General features: G+C 34.1%; 3 protein-coding genes across 5 annotated transcripts; 1 reads left to right on the top strand and 2 right to left on the bottom strand.

The window, feature by feature from the left end:
* Nucleotides 1-5,993: 5,993 nt before the first annotated feature.
* LOC129320598 (protein SCO1 homolog 2, mitochondrial) lies at nt 5,994-9,140 on the top strand. Of its 3 annotated transcripts, none has more exons than XM_054966124.1 (7): nt 5,994-6,240; nt 6,605-6,737; nt 6,882-6,957; nt 7,813-8,013; nt 8,107-8,196; nt 8,318-8,450; nt 8,538-9,140. In XM_054966124.1, exons 1-7 carry the CDS (start codon nt 6,167-6,169, stop codon nt 8,644-8,646), a joined length of 816 nt encoding a protein of 271 aa, XP_054822099.1. In that variant the 5' UTR covers nt 5,994-6,166; the 3' UTR covers nt 8,647-9,140. The 3 variants fall into 3 exon arrangements, with proteins under 3 accessions (XP_054822099.1, XP_054822102.1, XP_054822101.1); XM_054966127.1 differs by lacking the exon at nt 6,605-6,737 and adding an exon at nt 7,428-7,566 and having other exon boundaries at nt 5,995-6,240; XM_054966126.1 differs by lacking the exon at nt 5,994-6,240 and adding an exon at nt 7,428-7,566.
* A 907-nt stretch (nt 9,141-10,047) lies between these two features.
* LOC129320599 (PLAT domain-containing protein 3-like) lies at nt 10,048-11,027 on the bottom strand. Its single transcript, XM_054966128.1, has 2 exons — nt 10,870-11,027; nt 10,048-10,780 (listed from the first exon to the last, which is right to left on the bottom strand). The coding sequence occupies exons 1-2, from the start codon at nt 10,945-10,947 to the stop codon at nt 10,289-10,291; spliced, it is 570 nt and encodes a 189-aa protein (XP_054822103.1). The 5' UTR covers nt 10,948-11,027; the 3' UTR covers nt 10,048-10,288.
* A 3,326-nt stretch (nt 11,028-14,353) lies between these two features.
* Nucleotides 14,354-15,208, bottom strand: LOC129321027 (PLAT domain-containing protein 3-like). Its single transcript, XM_054966757.1, has 2 exons — nt 15,057-15,208; nt 14,354-14,962 (listed from the first exon to the last, which is right to left on the bottom strand). Exons 1-2 carry the CDS (start codon nt 15,120-15,122, stop codon nt 14,522-14,524), a joined length of 507 nt encoding a protein of 168 aa, XP_054822732.1. The 5' UTR covers nt 15,123-15,208; the 3' UTR covers nt 14,354-14,521.
* Between the last annotated feature and the right edge of the window lie 5,910 nt (nt 15,209-21,118).

Raw genomic sequence — 21,118 nt, 5'->3', positions numbered from 1 at the left:
TGATGATACTGTGTTTTGGGGAAACAAAGGAAAAAAAAAAAGTCCAATGGCACATTATTTATTACAGGATGGTGTGGCTTGCTGGACGGATGAATCAGCTGAACGACATCAGATGAGTTCGCTGCAACCATCGGAACCGAAAACGCCTTTTCCCCTCATGCTAATAGACGACGCATGTATCTTCAAAATAGTCAACCTGTTTCGAGAGAATAATATAGCTTTACTTTCTATTTCTTTCACCATTTTATGGATTTTGTATCAGCTGCTCCAACCGTTCCTCACGTCTCCTCAGTTTACACGTTATTTATATCTTATTATACAATACAATTGATTGATTCCCCCTCAATTATTTTATCTCTTCTGCCCTCTAACCACCGGTCAACCATTGACTTATCCTTAACGTGCATCAGCGTGGTCCTCAAACCGTCACTATTTTTCCAAGTTCTAACTTCTAAATTCTCATGTTCTTTTCTTTTCTAAAAAAATTACTGCATTATTTCGCATCCTGTGCTGCAGGTTACAATAACCCTATAGACTGCCAGACGCCTGCGGTCAATGGGAAGTGATCGCCGGAGTTATGATGAGGTGTATACCACAGGTCAAAAGTTTCGTATGGTCAATTGATTTATTTTATTTTTTTGCGGGAAAAGCGACAATAAATGCGCAATAGAGATGAATACTGATTTATCAACAGCCTATCAGAGTTGACTCTAAATTATTATACAATCTTGATTGCTCCGTAAATATTTTAATTTCCAGAGACATCTTCATGCACGTTTTCCACATCTCCGTCTGTTGTTTAAGAAAAAATAATAGATATGTGATTTATGTGGGAGGTAAATTTACATTTGTGTGAAATATGAAGAGCACGTAAGAATATTAACTGAGAAGATACCAATTAACTGATGTAAAAACATGCGTACAAGTGGAGGGCAAAAGTTGGGAAGGAGACGTTGCTTGACGGGTGATGAATTATAGGAATGAGGACACGTGGGGGGGGGGAGTTAATGTGGCAAAAACTGATGAAGGAATGATGTGGGAATGAAGTTACTTGAAGGAGTGAAAGTAGTTTAATTAGAATGAGTTCAGCTTCGCTCCACCTAAAAAGATACGAGTTTGATGCATATATGGATCAAAAAGATTAGGAAATGATGATGGGACCTCCTCTTAATCCCTCATTTTATCATCATCAACAGTGCTCGTTGCTGCCTGCTATACCTCCTGTGATTTGATGACGGATCATATCCTCAATTATAGATTTATCGAATCGCCGAGAAAAGAGGACCGGAATACTGTGACACAGGGACCCCAACTTTTGTCTGTGTCTACCTTAATGCTATTTCCGCATGTGAACCTCATATATGCCTTTTTAGTTTTTTTAAACAAAAAACTGAAAGGGGTTGGAAGGGGGGGGGTTAAATAGTCTCGAAGCATGTGATTCCACAAAAGCTGTATAGTATATATTGATCATGCTTAATTATAAGTGACAAACGGGAGCTCATTAAATTAAATGCTTGATTAAACGGCGTGTCCTGCGTGGAAGGGGGAAGGGGTAACCTGCATGTCACGTAAGTCATAGATAGGAAATAAAATAATATATATGTGTGTGTGATATGTACACACTGTACACCTTCTTTTGTATCCCAAAGGGTTGTATACATATGTTAATTATACTGGGCAGATAGATTTATGATCCATGAGCTACGGGAGCGAAAGAAACAGATAAAGCAAGAAGCCGCTTAATTTATTGATTCGTACAAGAATAATAAAATATATTGATGTGGAATCGAGTTGTAATTAAATATATTCTTCACGGACACAGGTGGCAGAAAGGAACCCCCTTGTTTGAATTTGCCTTGAAATCAGCTGCTCAATAATTTATATTTTGACAACGGATTAAAAACCAAAAAATGGACTGGGAAAATGACGTCCCGCGAATACACAAATCTTCCTAATTAGCTCGGATCCTCCGTTCAGATGGATAAAGCTCGTTTCTGTCACTTAAAACTAAAATATTAAAATAGGAAACTATCAGAAAATTAAAGGCAAAAGAAGGACGTGTAATAACTGCTATTAATTAAGTACGCGTGTTTGTGTATCAAGTTATCTATCTATAATCAGCATTGGATTTTTCCCCCGGCTCCTTTATCACAAATTAACTTTCTAGTTTATGCACCGATGCGCCAGAAAAAAGAATCGTATGCTTGTTTTTCTTTTTCAAGTCAGTACCGAAAGTGCCTTTTCAATTATTATGTGAAAGACGCTCTGCTCTAATGGATGATCTTGACAAGGCTTGCATATGGTTAATTTTAAAATCAGGCGTATAATGGTGAATAACTGAGAAATGATTAATAGGGGTGGGGGATAAATACATTCCAAATCGCCCTCAATATATTCTCCAAATCGAAATGCCTCTTCAGTATTCAGCAATCAGCTCCACTCATACGAATATTTTCTTGTCTCGCCTTTTTAATTTTATCCTTTTCGTTGTTTTCCTTTCCTCCCTGCCATTATTCTGCACCATCCATCAAGAATCAAACACAACTAAAAAGATGGATACCGTGATAGCTTCAAAATGATAATAGATTGATAGAAAAGGTTAAACCTGACAAATTACAAATATAATAATATAACATGAAGGCCCAAGAAAAATAATCTAGCTAGTCAATGAAATATACGCCTTCTTCTTATTAATAATATTTTCCCTGTTTTCCTCGTTTCGATGATGTGCGATCAAGCTGTACTGCTACAGCGGGAGTGGAGTTTTTATAATGTTTGGATTATTTGGAAGAGTATAAAGCTTGAGGATACTACATATATAGTACATACACTGATCCATAAGTTCTTCCAAACACTGATTTTTATTATTAGAATTGAGTAGACTAGAGAGGATATTTTGTATCTAGCTAGACCTATACGTGCGGTGTGCGGTGTAGAAGAACAGAAAGGGACCGGGGATCAGGCTGAATTTTCTTAATGATGCTTTTACCTAACCAGGCCAGCAATTTGAAGAAGGAAATTGATTCTTAAACGTATGATTAGACACCACTAATTAACTTTTTCTAGTTGAAAAAAATAAAGATGTATTACATGCAAAATCAATTAACTCGATCGATTTAATTATATTCCGCCTGGCCAGGTCAAACAAGTTGTAGATAGGTTCACAGGTCGCTTGATCAAATTAAGTTTATTAAAAAACGAAATGGCGGAGGGTCAAGTAGAGTGTCAACACAGGGAAATATAAATAACACTGAAGAGTCAGCCTCCTAGGTTGCCTCTTAAAAGACACAACCAATAGATGCAGAACTGTTTGACAACTATACTTTTCTTCCAAGTAAATGGAATTGGGTTTACGAAATGCGCGATCATTCTGTTCCAACTATACAAGTAAGTTTGGTGAATGTGGAGGAATAATGCGGAGAATTAATTATAACGAAACGAGTACTGCTCAGGAGTGGAAAGGGGAAAAAAACACCGTTGAATATTCAACGTTCAAGTAATGTTAGTCTTCTCACATATATCGTATCAATTATGGTAAATCTTCCATTGAATTGGTGTGATATTCATGGATGCACATCAAATTTATAGTGTCCATCACATTTGATACGAAAATTGAGAGAATAGCCGCAAATCAACAACGCTGATGGATCAAATAATTTGGAGGTAAAAGGATTAACCGCCTTTTGTTTAACTCTTAATCCTTGTTTGCAACAATATTTAAAGATGTTTTATAAAAGAGAATGAAATTAAGGATGGAGGAGCGGAATGATTGAAAAGGGGAAGGGGGAAAATGGAAGTGATAAATGTTTTTGGTGGGGGATATGGCGTGGAGGATGGAAGAGACGGCAAAGGAGGCAACATCTGTTGTTGAGGCTGATTCGAGATTCATCGATAGATTTGATTTGGAGAAAGCGATGTGAATAGACAAACATAGTTTTCAAGTCGGAATCTAATGTGACCCATTTTTCTAAATAGTCGATTCCAGTCCCTGTTTTGACAAGTCTAATGCCACCTAACTGTATGTTCTACCAATTCCCTTCCTTCTTCCCACCCCTTGAAAAAAACCCCGGATTTATTCCTTTACATTTTTCAGCAACTTCTACTTGCCCGAGCTAAAACATGCGAGGAAGTTAACTAGTAGCTGAATCAGTGAATTGTATTTTTTGTAATTTAATCATGTGAAGTTAATATGGCTCCATCTTTGGTGCTTGGTTTAGAAGTACATATAGAAGGAAGAAGAATTGACCGTAAGAGTGAGAACAAGGAGCCAAAAATGGAGAGGAGAGGGAGGCATGGAACAAGCCTACAGAGCGGGCGAGATGATGGGGTCAGGCACTTTTTATTTTTTAATCTCACCATTCTTTCGTTTCCCCTCCATTTCTCGTGCTTGCTAGATTTATATTACCATCATTATAGCTAACCAATACTCTCTCCGTTTTTATTTGTTAAAGAAACTGTGACTTTTAATTTGTTTTTTTATAAACATTTATTACAGATTTTCTCAAATTAATCCTCATAATTTACATTAACAAAAAAAATTAATGCTTACTTATGTTAATTAACATGAGTTATTTTAGTTCAATTTCTTTACTTTCACACATAATCATTATAGTAAATTGACTTTCTCAGACTATTTTATATAGTTTCTTTTTCTTGCATATAAAAAAACAGAGGGGGTATCAGTGTTTGCGCCGCACATGTGCATGTTTTAAGGTTTTTGTGTTAAGCATGTACATGCATGCTCCTTCTACAACAAAACGTCAGACATTGACATAACTAATTCACAATATTAAAAAAAAGTTAATTGAAATATTAATTTTTTAATTTTTTTATATTTTCAATTTTACTCCATTAAATATTTATATAAGTACTTTAATGATAATAATTAAAATTTCAATACATCATTTTTTTAAAAATAATAATAAATGAAGTAATGGCATAATTAAAAAATAATTATAAAAATTGTTCAATATTCTATATTTTGAACTGAGTAAGGCTTTTAAAGATGTCCTATATTATAATTTGAAGAGAGTATATTGTATTGAGTTTGAAAAATGACTTATACTATTTATAATTTATCTTTATATGTTATGGGTAACATGACTTTCTATAGAATTTATATGTTTTATATGTTGAGATGATGGACGCAGCCACCAAGCCCAAAACTATGGGCCCCCTCAGACTTAGCCCGAGAGTTCTAAGAACGACACGAAAACACAACACTGTCCGCTTTGCTTGCTTCACATTCCATTCATTATATTGGCTTGTCAAGAAATGAAGGAGCGTCATTTATTTTTATGACGCATGCCATTTCCTTGAATCCTGGGTTGCACCGTTTGGAGCAACCACCGATGGTTTTACGATCTGATACTCCGAGCCACGATAGCCAATGAGTTTTCCTCCCAAAGTTTTGCTAAATTGCCATTCTTTATAGGCTTATGGACATCTGGTGTGCTCGTTCTATTCCAAGCGAAAAAACTCATTTATTTTAATTTTTAAGGACAACTGCAAGACCTTTTTTGTTCTTCTTCTCCTTCTTGTGTTTTTTTCCCCAGAGTGACAACAGTATGACTGTTGGCACTGGGAACATGTTTTCAGTTCTAGACTTCCTGTCTTTCCCTGATATAATCAACTTAAATATACGTGCACACACAAATTTGTCAATGTCAAGATGGGAATATCTTTCAAGTGAGTGTGGTGGCATTGTCACCGGCGCAACTTGCGATTTTCAGACTTTCTAACCATGTTTTTATTTTATTTTTAAATACAATCTAACAGCGATCCTCTTGCCCTTACATTGCTTAGAGTTGGACCACTTAAATTGATGGGCCTGAGGTTCATCGCTTGACCTCTTTGGAATGGAGATAGTATCAACTTCACGAGTTCTGGGCCTAGGTCTCGTCCAAAATAGAATGAGCAGCGATTTCTTTTTTTTTTTTTGGGCTTCGAGGAGTGTTCTTAATTGGTCTCAGAAAGCATGAAAGAAAATAAAAGAGAAGTGGGGTTTGATGAACCGGCCGGGGATCCTGAGCTTGCTATGCTGCAGCGGTTTCGCTGAAGAACAGATGGGCATCGGAGGTTGTTGCCCGGGAAAGAAATCAATTTAACCTCCACAAATCCATTGCTAGCGCTTTCCTGGAAAATTAGAAATCCTTAATCTCGAAGCATGCCCGTTTCTAGGTTTATTCTGTTTTTGTCCAAGCGTCGCACCACAAGAGAGGTTTTCTGTCTTCTTCCAAGGTCATTTTCTGTATCCCTTCTGTCTTCTCGGTTACTCACATGTATGCTTTGGTATTCGGACTTCCGATTGTTTCGTTCATTTGCGCGATGAAATGAAACGGACATGTGTGAGCTCTCTTTGTCCCCTATTTTTAATCATTAAATTAGAAAATCACTTTCTTAGTTGGAAATTGCCTGAGCATTAGGAGTCCCCCTTGACATTTGCTGTGATTGATAGTATTGACTCCAGGAACAACTTAACTTGGCTGTTTCCTGATGTAAATCATTATCTAAACTGCAATCCTGAAACAATAAGATGGTTGCTTTTGAACCATTTGTCCTCAAGCGCTTGTTTTTACTCTAATTGTTAATGAAATTATATCAGGTCTGGCCCCTCGAACAGCGTTCAATCTTTTAGCTATACAAGATCATCAGAACGAAGTAAAGGAAAACCGGAAGCTCCTTCTGTAGTTCATTTAGAATCACATGCTTCTCATACACCGGCTACTTATGTTATTGTATGTTTTTCCTGCTTCCTTTTGGCATTGCTGCCCACCATTTGTTCCAATGAATTTTTTTCTCATGCAACAGTTGCATCACTGTCTATATTGTTTCTACTTCATTAGTTTTCTTGTATCATTCACACAATTGTTTCTCTGCAGCCAGCTGCTATACTAGGGTTTGCGGGGATAGCAGCATTTTTCCATTATAACGATGAGAGAAGAGCTGTTCCTAAAGGTACTTCTATTGTCAAGTTTTCTCTATTAATCTTTGCGAAAGAGTCTGAAGTAAATAAATTTGGTGATCGGCATTTATTTCTCTTTATAGCTTCTTTGAATTGTTTTGCCATCCTTTGTTCTTCTACATCATAAGCAAAATTAACGGTACTTCTTTTTCCTAGATCAGCCATTTATAGTGTGTGCTAAAGTTGTTGTCCTGACAATGTTTACTGTTAGGGTAAGAAAAAAAAAAAACAGTGTACTGGTTTAGATGCATGTCTTCTGACGAAGCTATCCGATTCCTGTAGATTATGGCTTGCAACACAAATACATAATTATATATATGTTTAGTGAGTTTGTGGTTGCTGCTTGTTCATGCAGGCCCATTGAATTTTCATGTGTTGAAACTATGTATATGCTTTCCTGTGGCACATCATGTTCCTCAAGTAGTTTTCTTTATAAGAATTTGTGTGGTTTCCTTTTCAACAGGTTGAATGTTTTGCAAATTTAGTACTCGAGACTAGCATGGGACCGGGAGCTAGGAATGGGTCTAAGTTCCATTTATTTCTGACTTTATTTGTACTGTTGTGTCAAAATGGATGTATTATCTGCAAAAGAAAATCAAATAGTTGAGCACCATCATCTCTGCTTTTTTTTTTTCTTTTAAATATTTTTAACTTGTTGCTAGTGATGTTTGGTGGAAGTACTTTTTTTTTTCTCATCCTGAAGTCCTCTCATTCTAGTTTGAGGCATCAAAGCTTAGTGACATTTATCCATTTTTGGATTAGACGCTTCAGTAAATGTCAAGACTTTTTCAAGCTTCAAAACGGAAGATAAATTTCTAGAGTCTTATTTTCTTTTAATGTTGGTTCAGGTCAGGCTGATCACCGTTGTGGAAATACTGTTGGGGGACCTATAATTGGGGGTCCTTTTACTCTAATTGATACGGAGAAAAAAACGGTTACAGAACATAATTTTCTTGGGAATTGGGTTCTTCTCTACTTTGGGTATACCTCATCCCCCGACCTGGGGCCGGACCAAGTCAACATTATGGCCAAGACAATTGATATATTAGGTTCAGCGCTTCTCTCCCTCTCCCTCTCCCTATCCTTATAAAAGTTGTTTTTCTTTGATTACCATTAACAAAATGCATTTTATGTGGATGAAGAATCAAAACAGAATCTTAAGATTCTACCGGTATTTGTTACAATTGATCCTCAACGTGATAGTCCCTCACAACTTCGTGAATACCTTAAAGGTTAGATTACCTGACACCCAAAAGTTCCAGAGTCTATAATTTCTTCAATTCTTCTCTAAGAACAATTCTGCTTTGTGCTTTCTCCCCCACTAAGCTTTCCCCCCTCTTTGACAAATTGCAGAGTTTGACTCAAGAATAATAGGGCTCACTGGCCCTGTGGGAGCTATCAGGCAGATGGCCCAAGAATATCGTGTTTATTTTAAGAAGGTAGAGGAGGACGGTGGCGATTATCTTGTTGACTCTTCCCATAACATGTAAGTCGCTCTTCTGACCTTTAGTCATTGTGTAATTTTATATATGTATGGACTTTAGATGGACAGTTATTGTGTAAAAACATTCAGGTATTTGTTGAACCCTAAAATGGAGGTTGTGAGATGCTTCGGATTTGAGTATAACGCGAACGATTTGTCAAGAGAGATATTGAAAGAACTGAAGGTAAGCACGTCTTGATGCCTCTGATGAATGGTCAAGGGTTGACGGTGATGCCAATTGCCTATTGATTGAGTATCGTCTTCTTCCACCTCATCTGATCAAATTGATTTTCTCTGTCCTGGTCTTTTTAGCATTTTCTTTCCAAATTACGGAGAGAACACTCCAAATTTCTGAAATTGTTCTTCATTTTCATAATGCTGAAGCTGGAAAGAAGGCCAGAGAAAGTGAGTTAACATTTGTCAATTAGAAAAGCTACTGGGGGTTTTTCGAATTTTGAAAGGCGGCGTTCACTTCTTTGAGTGCATTGTAGTTGTCTGTGTTTTTTCGAATTCGCTAGTAGGAGTCGCATGCTTGTGTCTCGCCTTGTCAACGTTTATACATGCGACCTAGTTATTGGATGAGGCGATCATATATGAACTAACTAATATGTAATTTAAATTAGTGGGGAAATTGACACCGACTAGCCCTAAGGAAGCCAAGCGCTATAACGCTGCTGGTACTTTCATCATTAACCCATTGTTCAGTTAGAGAGCCTTAGAGGGAAAGGGAGTGAATGATAGAAAGTTAATTGTTCTTAGGGAAGAAATAGAGAAGTGGTAAGTTTTAAATTTTCCTTCCCTTTTTATTTTAGATCTTTCTACTATAACCCTACTTGATTTTTTAAAAGAATTGAACTCATTAAAACGTTACCTCCCAACCAAATGGACGGAAGGATGAGCATAATATTGCAAGGATTTGGGTGTGGGAAACTCTATGACTGTTTGAGTTTTCCGGTCTAGAATCAAATGCACGGTATTCACTTTTTTTTTCTTTGGGTAAACAAATACGCGGTATTCATTGCCTCGACTTATGTTGGGTTTCGTCCACGTTATATGGCGCGGGAATGAAGAGGAAAACAAGTCTAGCATGGCACTGAAAGAAAAGAAAAATGTCTCGCATCGCAATGATTTTTTTTTTTTGGGACCTTAATCATAGCAATGATGACAGTTTGTTAAATATGGAGAAAACAGAGGAATGTAAGGTACTTTTTTTTTTTTTTTTTGAATTGTAAAGAGACTTGACTAGTTTTGTGGGAGATTGAGCCCGCCACCTCCCAATGGCAATGACCAAGTGCGTATAAGGTATATTATTGTAGTCCACTTTTTATACCATCTTACTAAAAATTGTTTTACTTTACTTATCCAGGAACTTTCTTATACAACTTTGCTCTAAAAACACGAGCTTTTCTGTCCTCCCAAAAAAAAAAAAAAAATACTTAGGTTTTCACCTATTGTGAAAGGCAAAAGAGATCAAGATTAGTGTGGATGGGCAATAGGATGAAATTAAAAGAACGAGTTTGGAATGAATAATGATGTCTTATTTTTCGGTAGAAGGTGCTGGAATGATGGATTTTGTTTTATATCATTTCTCATGACCGTCTGATTGCCGGAGGCCAAGTAGGCAGGTCCCGCCCCATAAAGGGCATTATTTATTCAATTGAAGATTACAGTCCGATGGCCGGATCTGCATCGCCGACTTAGCGGCTACAGATACAAGCATAGATCAACGCCGAGACCGGTACAAACCCTCAGATTCCCACTCCCATTAGACGATACACAAGACATCACAAGACACTGACGACCAATTTATGAATTACTAAATACTAAATTGGAAAGCAGTGTCACACGGTTGTGAGAGTGGGCCTCAGAATGGAGAGTCCAGATCTGAAGCCATCGACGGGAGTGGCGCGGTCGTGATCAAGCTTGGTGGAGCAATAGTTCCTGGCAGCCCAGAGCTGATAGGGCGATGTGTCCAGAGCGAGCCACTGCTCGACCGTGAACTGCTTCTGGGAGCAGGACACGTGGGGCCCGGTGGTGGTGACCTCCACGTAGTTGCAGTACCATCCGTGATGGGCGCCGGTGCCGTCGGAGGTGACGTTGGCGGCGCAAATGGGGCTGTTGAGGCAAGGACCCCTGCCGCTGAAGATGTCGAGGTTACCCCGCTCAAAGTAGTTGTAATTGGGGCCCATCAAGCCGCCCCAAGCTACAAGGTCCCTGATGTGAATGCCATAGCCATAGGAGTCGTATAGCTTGAGGCCGATCTTAGAGTCGGTTCCTCCCTTGATGATAGATCCAGTCCTAACGTACACCGTGTACACGCACTCGTAGTCGTCCTGCATTCAGTCCCATGTAAATATTCATACACGCGACGAAGGGGACAAAAATTATTGGCTTAAGAGAGGTGACGAAGAGAACAACTTACGGATCTGACGAGGGAGGCAAGGCTGAGTGAGAGGAGGAAAACGAGAGAGGACAAGGCAGTTCTGATTCTGAGAGCCATTCTAGTGTGCGGTGAGGGCGGGTAGTGTGGGGATTACATTGATCCCTTTATAACATGGGGCGCCACTGTTGGCCCAAACAATAAAATAATATAGATCGGCACCACGTGGTGAAGGGCTGATCATTTCTTTTTCCTGCTTGTCTGGGAATCTATTTGTATTTCTTGGAACAAAAATATGATGCGTCACTCAAGATGAATTATAAGATTGGTTGAATTAAATAACTGAAGTATTAAGCTTAATATAAATAAAAAAGATCAACCTTAATGCTCAGCAAAAGTCACAATAAATAAACATGTCAAAAAATTTTTAACTACAAATATTAGACAGTTGGCACAAAAGACATGATCTCAATTAATATTGAAATTTACGAACTTCACTTTCAAGTATCTTGGTGAAGCGAGTTGATTATTAAAATAAAGAGTATGGAATAAAAACTGTGCCATAAGTTTTGTAAAATCCTTAATTTTTGGCAAAACGTGCTAGGTCTTAAGGAAGAGACTGTCACCACTCTGACATTATAAATACAAGATGAAAATATATAAGAAACTAATCAATACTCAATTAAAGACTCGCATTTTATATTTTTTTAGTCTTTTAATTTATCAATTAATCTTTCAATTTAGACTTATAATTTTTTTTTATATTTTAATAAAATTAGACACCTGTTTTACTAAAGCCTTATATCTTTTTACATTCGAGTAAACTATGGTAAGAGAGCTAGGATTCTTTTATTATTAATTAAGACTCAGCATCTTTGATAAGCTTAGTATTTATTGTTCACCACAAATACTATTTTATTTAACTTTTTTCTTCCCAACGTTTCTAGTAAATTAAAAACATTTATTGTGACCATGTAGTTGTCGAACTGTAAATTTATCAAAGGAGTTAAGTTTTGAGAAGTTCTTTTTTGTTTTTTTTAATCAATATGTCCGAGCTTCATGAGTTACAGAAGCATGTTACATTCGAGTGAAGTATAATTTATGTACGGCAATATTAACAGCCTATTCAAACTCTATTATACTTTATTGGTCAAGACAAAAAAAAAGAAAAAGAAAAACTTCATTATACTTTAATTTATTTAATATCATTGCTGAGTAATGGAATTGTTTGAATAAATTACATTTGGCTTTTAGAAAGTGCTTTTCACACTTTCCAGAAACTTGTTTGGGTTAAAACACAAACATAAAAATACCTTTTTAAAGTTCACTCTAAACACAAATGAATGTGAATTTCGACAAAGTGACTATCAAAATTTTTGAAAAGCCCATTTAGGTATTGAATAATTCTCAAATTACCCCTTAATTCAATGTACAAAACATTACTTCTTAACTTAATATTTAAATTTTTTATTACATATATTTTCCAAACATTTCAAGTATAATAAAAATGATAAATTATAAAAATCAATGTCTTTTTAATAATTCTATATTTAAATGCACTTTCCATTATATATTAATATATGTTGAATTATTTATTTTTTTTTGAAATATCAAAATTTATATATTTATTCTTATTATTTTTCATATCAAATTTCATGTTATTTAAAATTTTTTATTGCATTTAAAAAATTAATATATTATATTTGTGTAACAAAAATTATAAATCATTGTAAATCAATATGTACATTGAAAATAATAAATTACCATTAATCTAAATAATTTGTAGTTTATTAAGTTGACCTTTGAAAAAAAAAATGCTCAAATATAAATTTCATTACCACAATTAATTTTTTTTAAATTAACTTTCCTTAAACGAACTCTTGATAAACTTATTTTTGCCCAATAAAAAACCAATCTCATACTGTCATACACACACAATTTCTGTTGAGAAGAAACCAATAAATTTATTTTAACATTAATTGTTGACCTTTTAAAAATAATAATTGTGATGGCGGAGTTTTTAAGATTAAATATTTATTTTTTGACACTCTTCTAATCATATTAATAAGACAAAAAAAAATATTAATTTTGATCATATTTAAATGATACTCCACTATTTTTCATGTTTATCTTTACCTTTTTATTGTTATTAAATGTTAAAAAAATTATAAAAAATAATTCTTTTTGTCCTTGTTAGAAGCAAGGATGAAAATTTATTAAATTTTGAGATAAAATTAATAAAATTTAAGATTTTTATTAATTTTAGTATATGTGTTAAAAGTTATTTATAAATAAAATCAAAACAAATACATATTTATTTATTCCTTGTCTTGGAGACTGTGAACACTAATCTTTTATGACAAATATTTTTTTTAAGGACGAATCTCGCTTAAAGCCTCTAAACACAAAAAATACAGTATTGTAAGTACAATAATATTTGATAATGTACTACAGACTTAAGAGTTTTTCTTGCAAATTTTATCATAGATGGAAAGATTGCAATTACTATTGTCTCAAAGGCATGTGCATGTATACACATCACGATGTTCATAAATTTTCAACACAATATTCATGAATGCAAGACACATTTGACGGATATGATTTAACTTAAAGTAAAATGTATAAACAAGTAAATGATAAACAAGACAATGTCCATGAACACATAATACAGTATCTATCAATTTTTAATGCAGTAAATATATGTAAACCTGTAACATTTATATAACATAAAATCCACAATTAACAACATATTTTAAATTAATGTTTACTAAATGTGTTATATATTTATAAATATTGCATAAAGAATTCGTCGATATTGAGCTGTATATACATAAACTTTCTATTAAAATAAGAGCAAATACAGTACATCTTCAAATTTTATTACGCTGCAAATTTTTATATTTTAAAAGTTATAAGTGAGATTCTCCCTACATGTTAGTCAAAAGAAACGGGACAAATGACTATGGTGCAAGTGCAACTTCTATAAATCGTTGATGTTTTACCCCCTTGAAAACATTGAACTTTTATTTATAAACATAATAACTATTGAATCTTTTGAAGGAAAATGTTTTTTAATGTTACCAAGTACGAAATATTTTTTAACATATTTATTATTACAGTCGTACTCATCATCGATGATTAAAAATTAGATCTGACTGTAGCGAGTTAACAACTATTAAATACATCATTAATGAATAATATAATATCATTAGTAAACAGGATGAACGTTGAATATGAAATGTTGAATCCATAATAAATCCTATTGTTCATGGTAATAATATTTTCACATAAAAAATGCCTTAAATTTTAAAGTCACGATCACACCCCATCCCCGTTTATCACTCCGGCTCGTCTATAGTATATCTAGTTATTTTTTATAAATTAATATAAAGAAGTCATCTAACGTTGGGGAATGCAGATTTAATGAAGACAACGGATCCGGGTGGGGACGGTTTCATCGTGTGAAACTGAAAAGGATAAACATACCATGCAGCGAACAAGACAAGGCAAGGAAGGTGCATCCACAACCAAAAATCAAATGTTTATTATTTGGATGAACTAATCTGATCCCACATGGCGCGAAGCTGAAGCTGTGAAACCGGTTCACTGCACATATTTTTCTGACATCAGGAAAATCCAAATGTGACAAAACGGAAGGCCGAATCATGGAGGCCCCGTCCACAAGAGAAGCGATTCAGGAAACCAAAGCAGGCGCGGAATTAGGGCAGAGATCCCTGTGAGACCAGAGGCGATAGGGCCAGGCATCACGGGCCAGCCACTGCTCCACCGTGAAGAGCTGCTGAGCGCAGGGGAGGTGGGGCCCCGTGGAGGTGACCTCCACGTAGTTGCAGTACCAGCCGTGATGCGCTCCCCAGCCGTCGGACGTGAGGTTCATGCCGCAGACGGAGCCCTTGAGGCAGGGACCCCTGCCGCTGAAAATGTCGAGATTGCCCCTCTCGAAGTAGTCGTGAGCCGCCCCCATCAAGCCTCCCCACGACTGCAGGTCCTTGATCCACACGGCGTAGCCGTAGGAGTCGTAGAGTTGGAGGCCTATCGTGGAGTCCGTTCCTGCCTTGAAGATCGACCCCGTCCTTATGTACGCCGTGTACACGCACTCGTCCTCCTGTGCCACTCTCTGGTTTTTTTTTTTTTTTTTGTCAGTTCAGAGCCTTTAAATTGAATTGCTGGAAATTAAAAAGAGAGCTTGAGAGAATGAGAGTGGATCTCACCGATGTCGCGCGAGCGGCCAAGAAGAATGGCAGAAGCAGAGAAAAGAAGCTGATTTTGAGCAGCATTGCTTGCTGATTCTATTCAATTGGGTGCCGCGGGGAAAGTCCCTCTCTGTACATAAATACACGGATGCTGTTCCTGTACCTTCTTGGTGTCGTTCACAGATCCTTTCTTTTAAAAATTAATTCCTTGCCAGAAAAGTTATTCTAGAAGGACGTTGATCCAAAGCTGTCTCCCCCCTAATCACTGTTGCAAATTACTGCTGAGTTTGTGTTTGGACAGCTCATTAACCGATTTTTTGACAGGAAAAAATCGATTTTGCATGAAATTATTCAAATGACAATTTTTTAAAAAAATCAATTTTTTCACAAGGCTAGCAGAGGCAGTTTTTGCGTTCAGATTACAAAAACATATGGAAAAAATTACAAAGCCAGGTTCAAGAAAAAAGTATACAAAGGTATAAAATTTAATAAAGATAAAATTAAATTCTTTTCTCTTCTTTTTCTAATAAAATTTAAACTTTAAATTCTTAAAAAAGTTATTAACATAAGTTTCTACCCACCATCACCATTCACTTAGTGCTTTCTATAAAACTAATTTAAATAAAATAATAATTGGTAGAAAAATATTAATTTAATTTAATTTAAAATTAAAAGTCATTACAAAGATTGTTGCAAAGATTCATAGAAAGATATTTTGTATCATTTATTACATTGCTACATTTTTTATATTGTCAAAATTTTTAAGCAGTGTTTAACATCTTCTTCAGATATAGCTTATATTCATGATGTCATTAGATATTAACTTGTACATTATCATCTTCATTCATTATTGTAAAATTGATGTTTGATATTTAAGAATAAAATCTTTTTCTTTTATTAAATTTATTTGAATTAAGATATATAGAATTATTTATTTACGTAAATTAAAATTGTTAATATTAATATATTTTAAATTTTTATAATTAATTAAATATATAATTTAAATAACATATTTTACTTTTTTAATATTAGAAACAAATTTATTAATAATTTAATTTTGAAAGTGTCTTTTATGATAATTTACAAAGTTAAAATTAATTCTGAATAAATTATCTATACATTTTCAATTCAATTAAAATTAATTTTTAAAAAATAATTTGTAAATAAATTATATCATAACATAATTAATTATAATAAAAATTTATTATTTAATTAATTATTTTTATAGTTTATTATATTCAACAAAAATTTAAACTGGCAATGAATTGTTGAAAAATCACATGGACAGTTGAGAAGTCACCGGTGGGGGAAACTGCTACTGGAGGATACCACTCTGGAAAGTGAAAGGCGGGACAGGTGTAAAACAAGGAGCGGATGGATGTCAGAGACAGTCTAATTTTACAGATCTCGGATCACCTTCCATCTTCAACGCCAGAATTTTATTTGCCGTGTTATAATAATTGTTTTTGTCCATATCCCATTTACTCTGACAGGTGGCCACTTTATAATTTATATGACAGCTCTAACAAATAGAGTATTTAATACAAGCTATGCGCGCGAGCATATTCCAGCGGTTCCAAAAAGGATCCGACTTCGCAGATCCTTTTGAGGAGACCTTACTTCTTGCTTCTTCTTCTTTTTTTTTCTTGAGAGAGGATTTAAAAACAATGAGAGGACGGACATGTCAGGGTTACCGGTTTCCAGCGAGAAGCCTCAGGCCTTACTCTCATCGTCCGCTCGTCCTGAAAAATATTTGACCCATCATCCACTCGCCCACTAGCATTTTGATTTCAGTTCAAGCCTGTTTAAATTTCAGTTAATTATAATAATTAATTATAATTATAATTAATTATATTATAACATAATTTATTTAAATATTATTTTTAAAAAATTAATCTTAACTGTAAAAATTTTTAAAAAGAATATTGCTTTTCAAAATTAAATTGTTAATAAAATTGTATTTAATATTGTTAAATTTGTTAAATTTTATTTAAAAGTAAAATTTATTATTTAACAGTAAAATTTAATTTATAAGCAATATTTCAGAGCTTATTTTAAAATGTCATTCTGATTCAACAATCAATTATCATATTTTTTAATTCTTTGGACAATTTTTATTAAAATCAATTATTTGAACCAAAAGTTCGATTATCCGTTCTATCCAAACGCGCTGGACCAAGGCTTTTTATCTCCATTCAAGTTTTCTAGTTTCTAACCTGTTATATATATATATATAAAAGCTTCAGAGTTTTATTCAGCTTTATCGTCTCATGAGAAATTGGCTGGTAATATTAAATTCTGTTTTATTCAAGTCCTCACACTTGAGAGTACTTTGGATATTGCAGATTTAAAAGTTTATAATTTTTTAAAATATTTTTTAAAGAGTGCATGGTAAAAGATTATCTTTATTTTTAATATTGTATTTATCAAAATAAAAATTATAAATATTTTAATATTAAATTATATCATCTAAATTAAATATGAACTGTCCGGTTTGATAATAATTTATAAAAAATTTTATAATTTCTATAAATTTTTATTTTAATGAAGATAAAATAAAGAAACCTTTAAATTTGGATGGATTAAAATTTAACGTTCTAAATTTGCTTCTCACCTTCGCGCCTGAGCAGAGAGAGGACTCAGTAAAGGGAAGCTAAGTGCTTGCTGAGAGTGAGCAAAATTGAATTAAAATTAAAAATTAAATCAAATTAAATTAAATTTGGTTTGTTTAATTTTTTTAGTTTGATTCAGTTTTTTTTTTTTATATTTGGTTGATTGATTCCATTCGATTTGAAAATTTTAAAACCAAATAAATGGAATCGACCAAGTTATCTATATTTTTTTTATATTTTTAAAAATGTGAATAAATCCTTATCTAGATCAGTAAAAAACATTTTTCTACTATTTGCAATAGTAGTAATTTTTAATTTAGTGTGATGTTCTAATTTTTTATTTCTATAATTTAGTTTTTAGTGTAATAATTTTAAGTCTTATTAATTTTTTCATAAATTATGATGTAAGATTGTTATTTTTTGTTGGGCCTTCAAAATTAAGGAAAAAAACTGGATAGAAGAATACATAAATAATTAAACTTTATAAATCCAAATTAAAACTTATGAACTGAATAGAATGATCAAATTGAATCATTATAATGCGGGTTGGTTTTAATTTGATTTGATTATATATTTCAATTTAATTTAATTTAAATTTTTTATATAATTTGGTGGATTGAATTGACCGAACTGTGCTCACCCCTAGTCCTTGCTGTCCTTTGCAATTCAATGGTCGAGCTCATTGAAGAACTTCACGATCATGATATCGGATGATACGGAACGCAACGTGGCATGTAAGTTTAAGGGGTATAAACTCCGAAATGATACGACTCTGGGAGAAGGGTGTCTCCTGTTCTCTTATTTTCTATTTCCTTAATTTTCTTTTCATTATTATTAGATCAAAGTTTTTTAATGATTTAAATCTTAATTTTTAATAAAATTATAATACATAAAATATATAAATAAAATATCATAATCTTAAATTGTTTAGATTAAATTTTAATGGTTCAAATTTATTTGCAAATTTTTATGTAAAATTAAAACAATAACCGTTAAAATTTTGATACAATGATGGTAAGAAGAAATGAAAGAAAATAGAGAATAAAGGAAAAGCAGTGACCCCACTCCCTCATGATACTCTTGTCCCAACAATGCCGTGCCAGATCCTAGTAATTAAGCTAATCCAAGTGCTGTCCGCGACATATAATAATCCTATTATTCATCTTTTTGCTTGGTGAAGGGCACGGGAACCTTTTAACGCCCGATAGTAACGCTTTAGTGTGTGTTTGAATGAAAAAAATAATAATAATTTTTTTATCTCTCAAAATCATTCAAACAGTCAAAAAAAATTAAAAATTGATTCTGAGGCAATACATGAGTTTTCCGTAGCCTCCGTCCATAGCTTTTGCCAAAAGTTTATCACAAAACATTGAAAAAAAATTATAAATAAAGCACATAATTTAATAAAAAAATTAAACTCTCTTCTCTTCTCTTTTTTTTTCTTAATACAATTTAAATTTTGCATCCTCAAAAAATTAATTTTTGATATTTAAGAATTAAATTATATGATAATTTATATAGTTAAAATTGATTCCGATTAAATTATCCAAACATCTTCAATTCTGTTAAAATTAATTTTAGAAAAACAGTATCCAAATAGATTACGTTATAATATAATTAATTATAATTAAAATATATTATTTAATTAATTATTTTCATACTTTATTATACCGAACTGAAATCTAACCCGACACTTACATGTAAATCCCAATTTTCCATCGACGCGTCTCAATTTGCTGACATATGATGACTACATGAGTTTAATCCTCAGCATTCAGCAAGCTCTATTATTATTATTATTACACTTTCCAGGTTGAAGAATTGAAACAACCCATAGATGAAAAATAAAAACTAAGGCTAGCTCAAGAGTAGCGAATCAAAGTAGGGTCTCCGGAATTGCACAGTGCTGGTGATCCATGCTGCACTGGTATTTGAACTGTCGTACAATTTTGTGTCAATGAAAGTGAAGTGGGCCGAAACTCTTTCCACCCAAGATCATTCCACGGGCTTCAATTGCAGCCCAATTCTCCATAAATACTTGGTGCCCTTTTTCAAATGGATGATATATAAATAGTTCCCCTACAACTAGCCGGAGACTTCCCAACTTAGGCTCCGTCTCAACCGTATCGTTATTGAGTTATTTGAACGACGTGATGGCGAATGAAATACCACAATTTATGTCACTGCCAATCTTTCTGGAACCCTTCTCGCATAAATAGTGGGAATCTTTTTATTTTTATTTTTATGTTTTTGCTGGGAGAGGGAAAAGAACTAATTAAGGCCGGTGAGTATTAAAATTGATTAATTGATTATAGAAAAAAAAAATATAAATTGATGTCACGGCATAGCATCCACGTAGCATGATCTTAGCCCTGCGTAAAATATGACAAAGCAGGCAGTGGCTTCCGAACGGGTATGAGGTTAAGGGTCGGGTGTAATCGGACAAGCTTAGAGGATATTCCTTCTTCAATCTGTGTAAGTTGCAGAAACTAGCACACATGTCCGCTTTTCCAAGTTATCGAACTTTCTCCTGAACGTGCCATCACTTCATATTATTAATTTTCTCCGTCGTAACTCTGGATGCATTCTCCGCTAGTGTTGATTAATTAAATCCCAAATCCAAATAGTCTATGGGCATTAATCTACCTTGTAACATGATATTCAAGCGCCCCCCTTACTTGGATGAATGTGTCTTATTATGTTTGTTGAGAAGATTGCAGACGATTCCTCCTTGTATGGCGTGCTGTTATATTCGATTATAATAGGACTTGTCCTCCCAATAATTGTTTAGATGTGTGAGAAACAGACTATCTCCTTTGACCTTCATTGTACCGAGGGTTGAGACACAATGAGTGAGGGGGTATTGTCCTGCCACTTGAACTGACCATTTTGATGAGTCCTCCCGAAATAAAATAATTAAATCAACATGCGCACGCCCGTCTCAGACTAAATTTACATTTGTCCAAATCTAGCTCAGGGTAACGCATGGCTGTCACGATAATTGACTGAAGTCGACTAAAAATAATTTTAATAAGGCTGGGCCCTACATGCCCATAGGCTATGAACACATTCTGATGTGGCAATGTTTGTCCTTTCTCAGCAAAAATCCAAATCCCCCAAAGCTTTTTCTTTTTCTTGCCAAACACATCCCCCAAAGCCGGATCTACTAATTAATTCCTTTTATTAATTTAATCAAACTTCCGCAATTGACCCCTCAATTCCAAATGCCACTAACCGCAGATCTGTTCTTACTTTCCTTTTCCACCTTTTGTTGAGCACGAGCACGTCATAATCTTCACAAGTACGCGAGTATATAGGACTATACAATATTGCTTTTTAAGAGCTTATTCTTTGTTCTTTTTTTTTTTTTTACCATAATTTTAGAGCTTATTCTTAATTAAAGCGTACTTGCGACGCAGGACAACATCTTCATAACTGACAGCGTTCCAAGACGCGGTCGCAAAATGG

This window comes from Prosopis cineraria, unplaced genomic scaffold, assembly GCF_029017545.1.
Source record: "Prosopis cineraria cultivar Desert tree isolate PC_DT_omini unplaced genomic scaffold, ASM2901754v1 PC9, whole genome shotgun sequence".
In the NCBI taxonomy this organism is placed as follows: Eukaryota; Viridiplantae; Streptophyta; class Magnoliopsida; order Fabales; family Fabaceae; genus Prosopis; species Prosopis cineraria.
The sequence above is the reverse complement of the archived record's forward strand: the minus strand, read 5'-3'. Positions and strand labels throughout refer to the sequence as shown.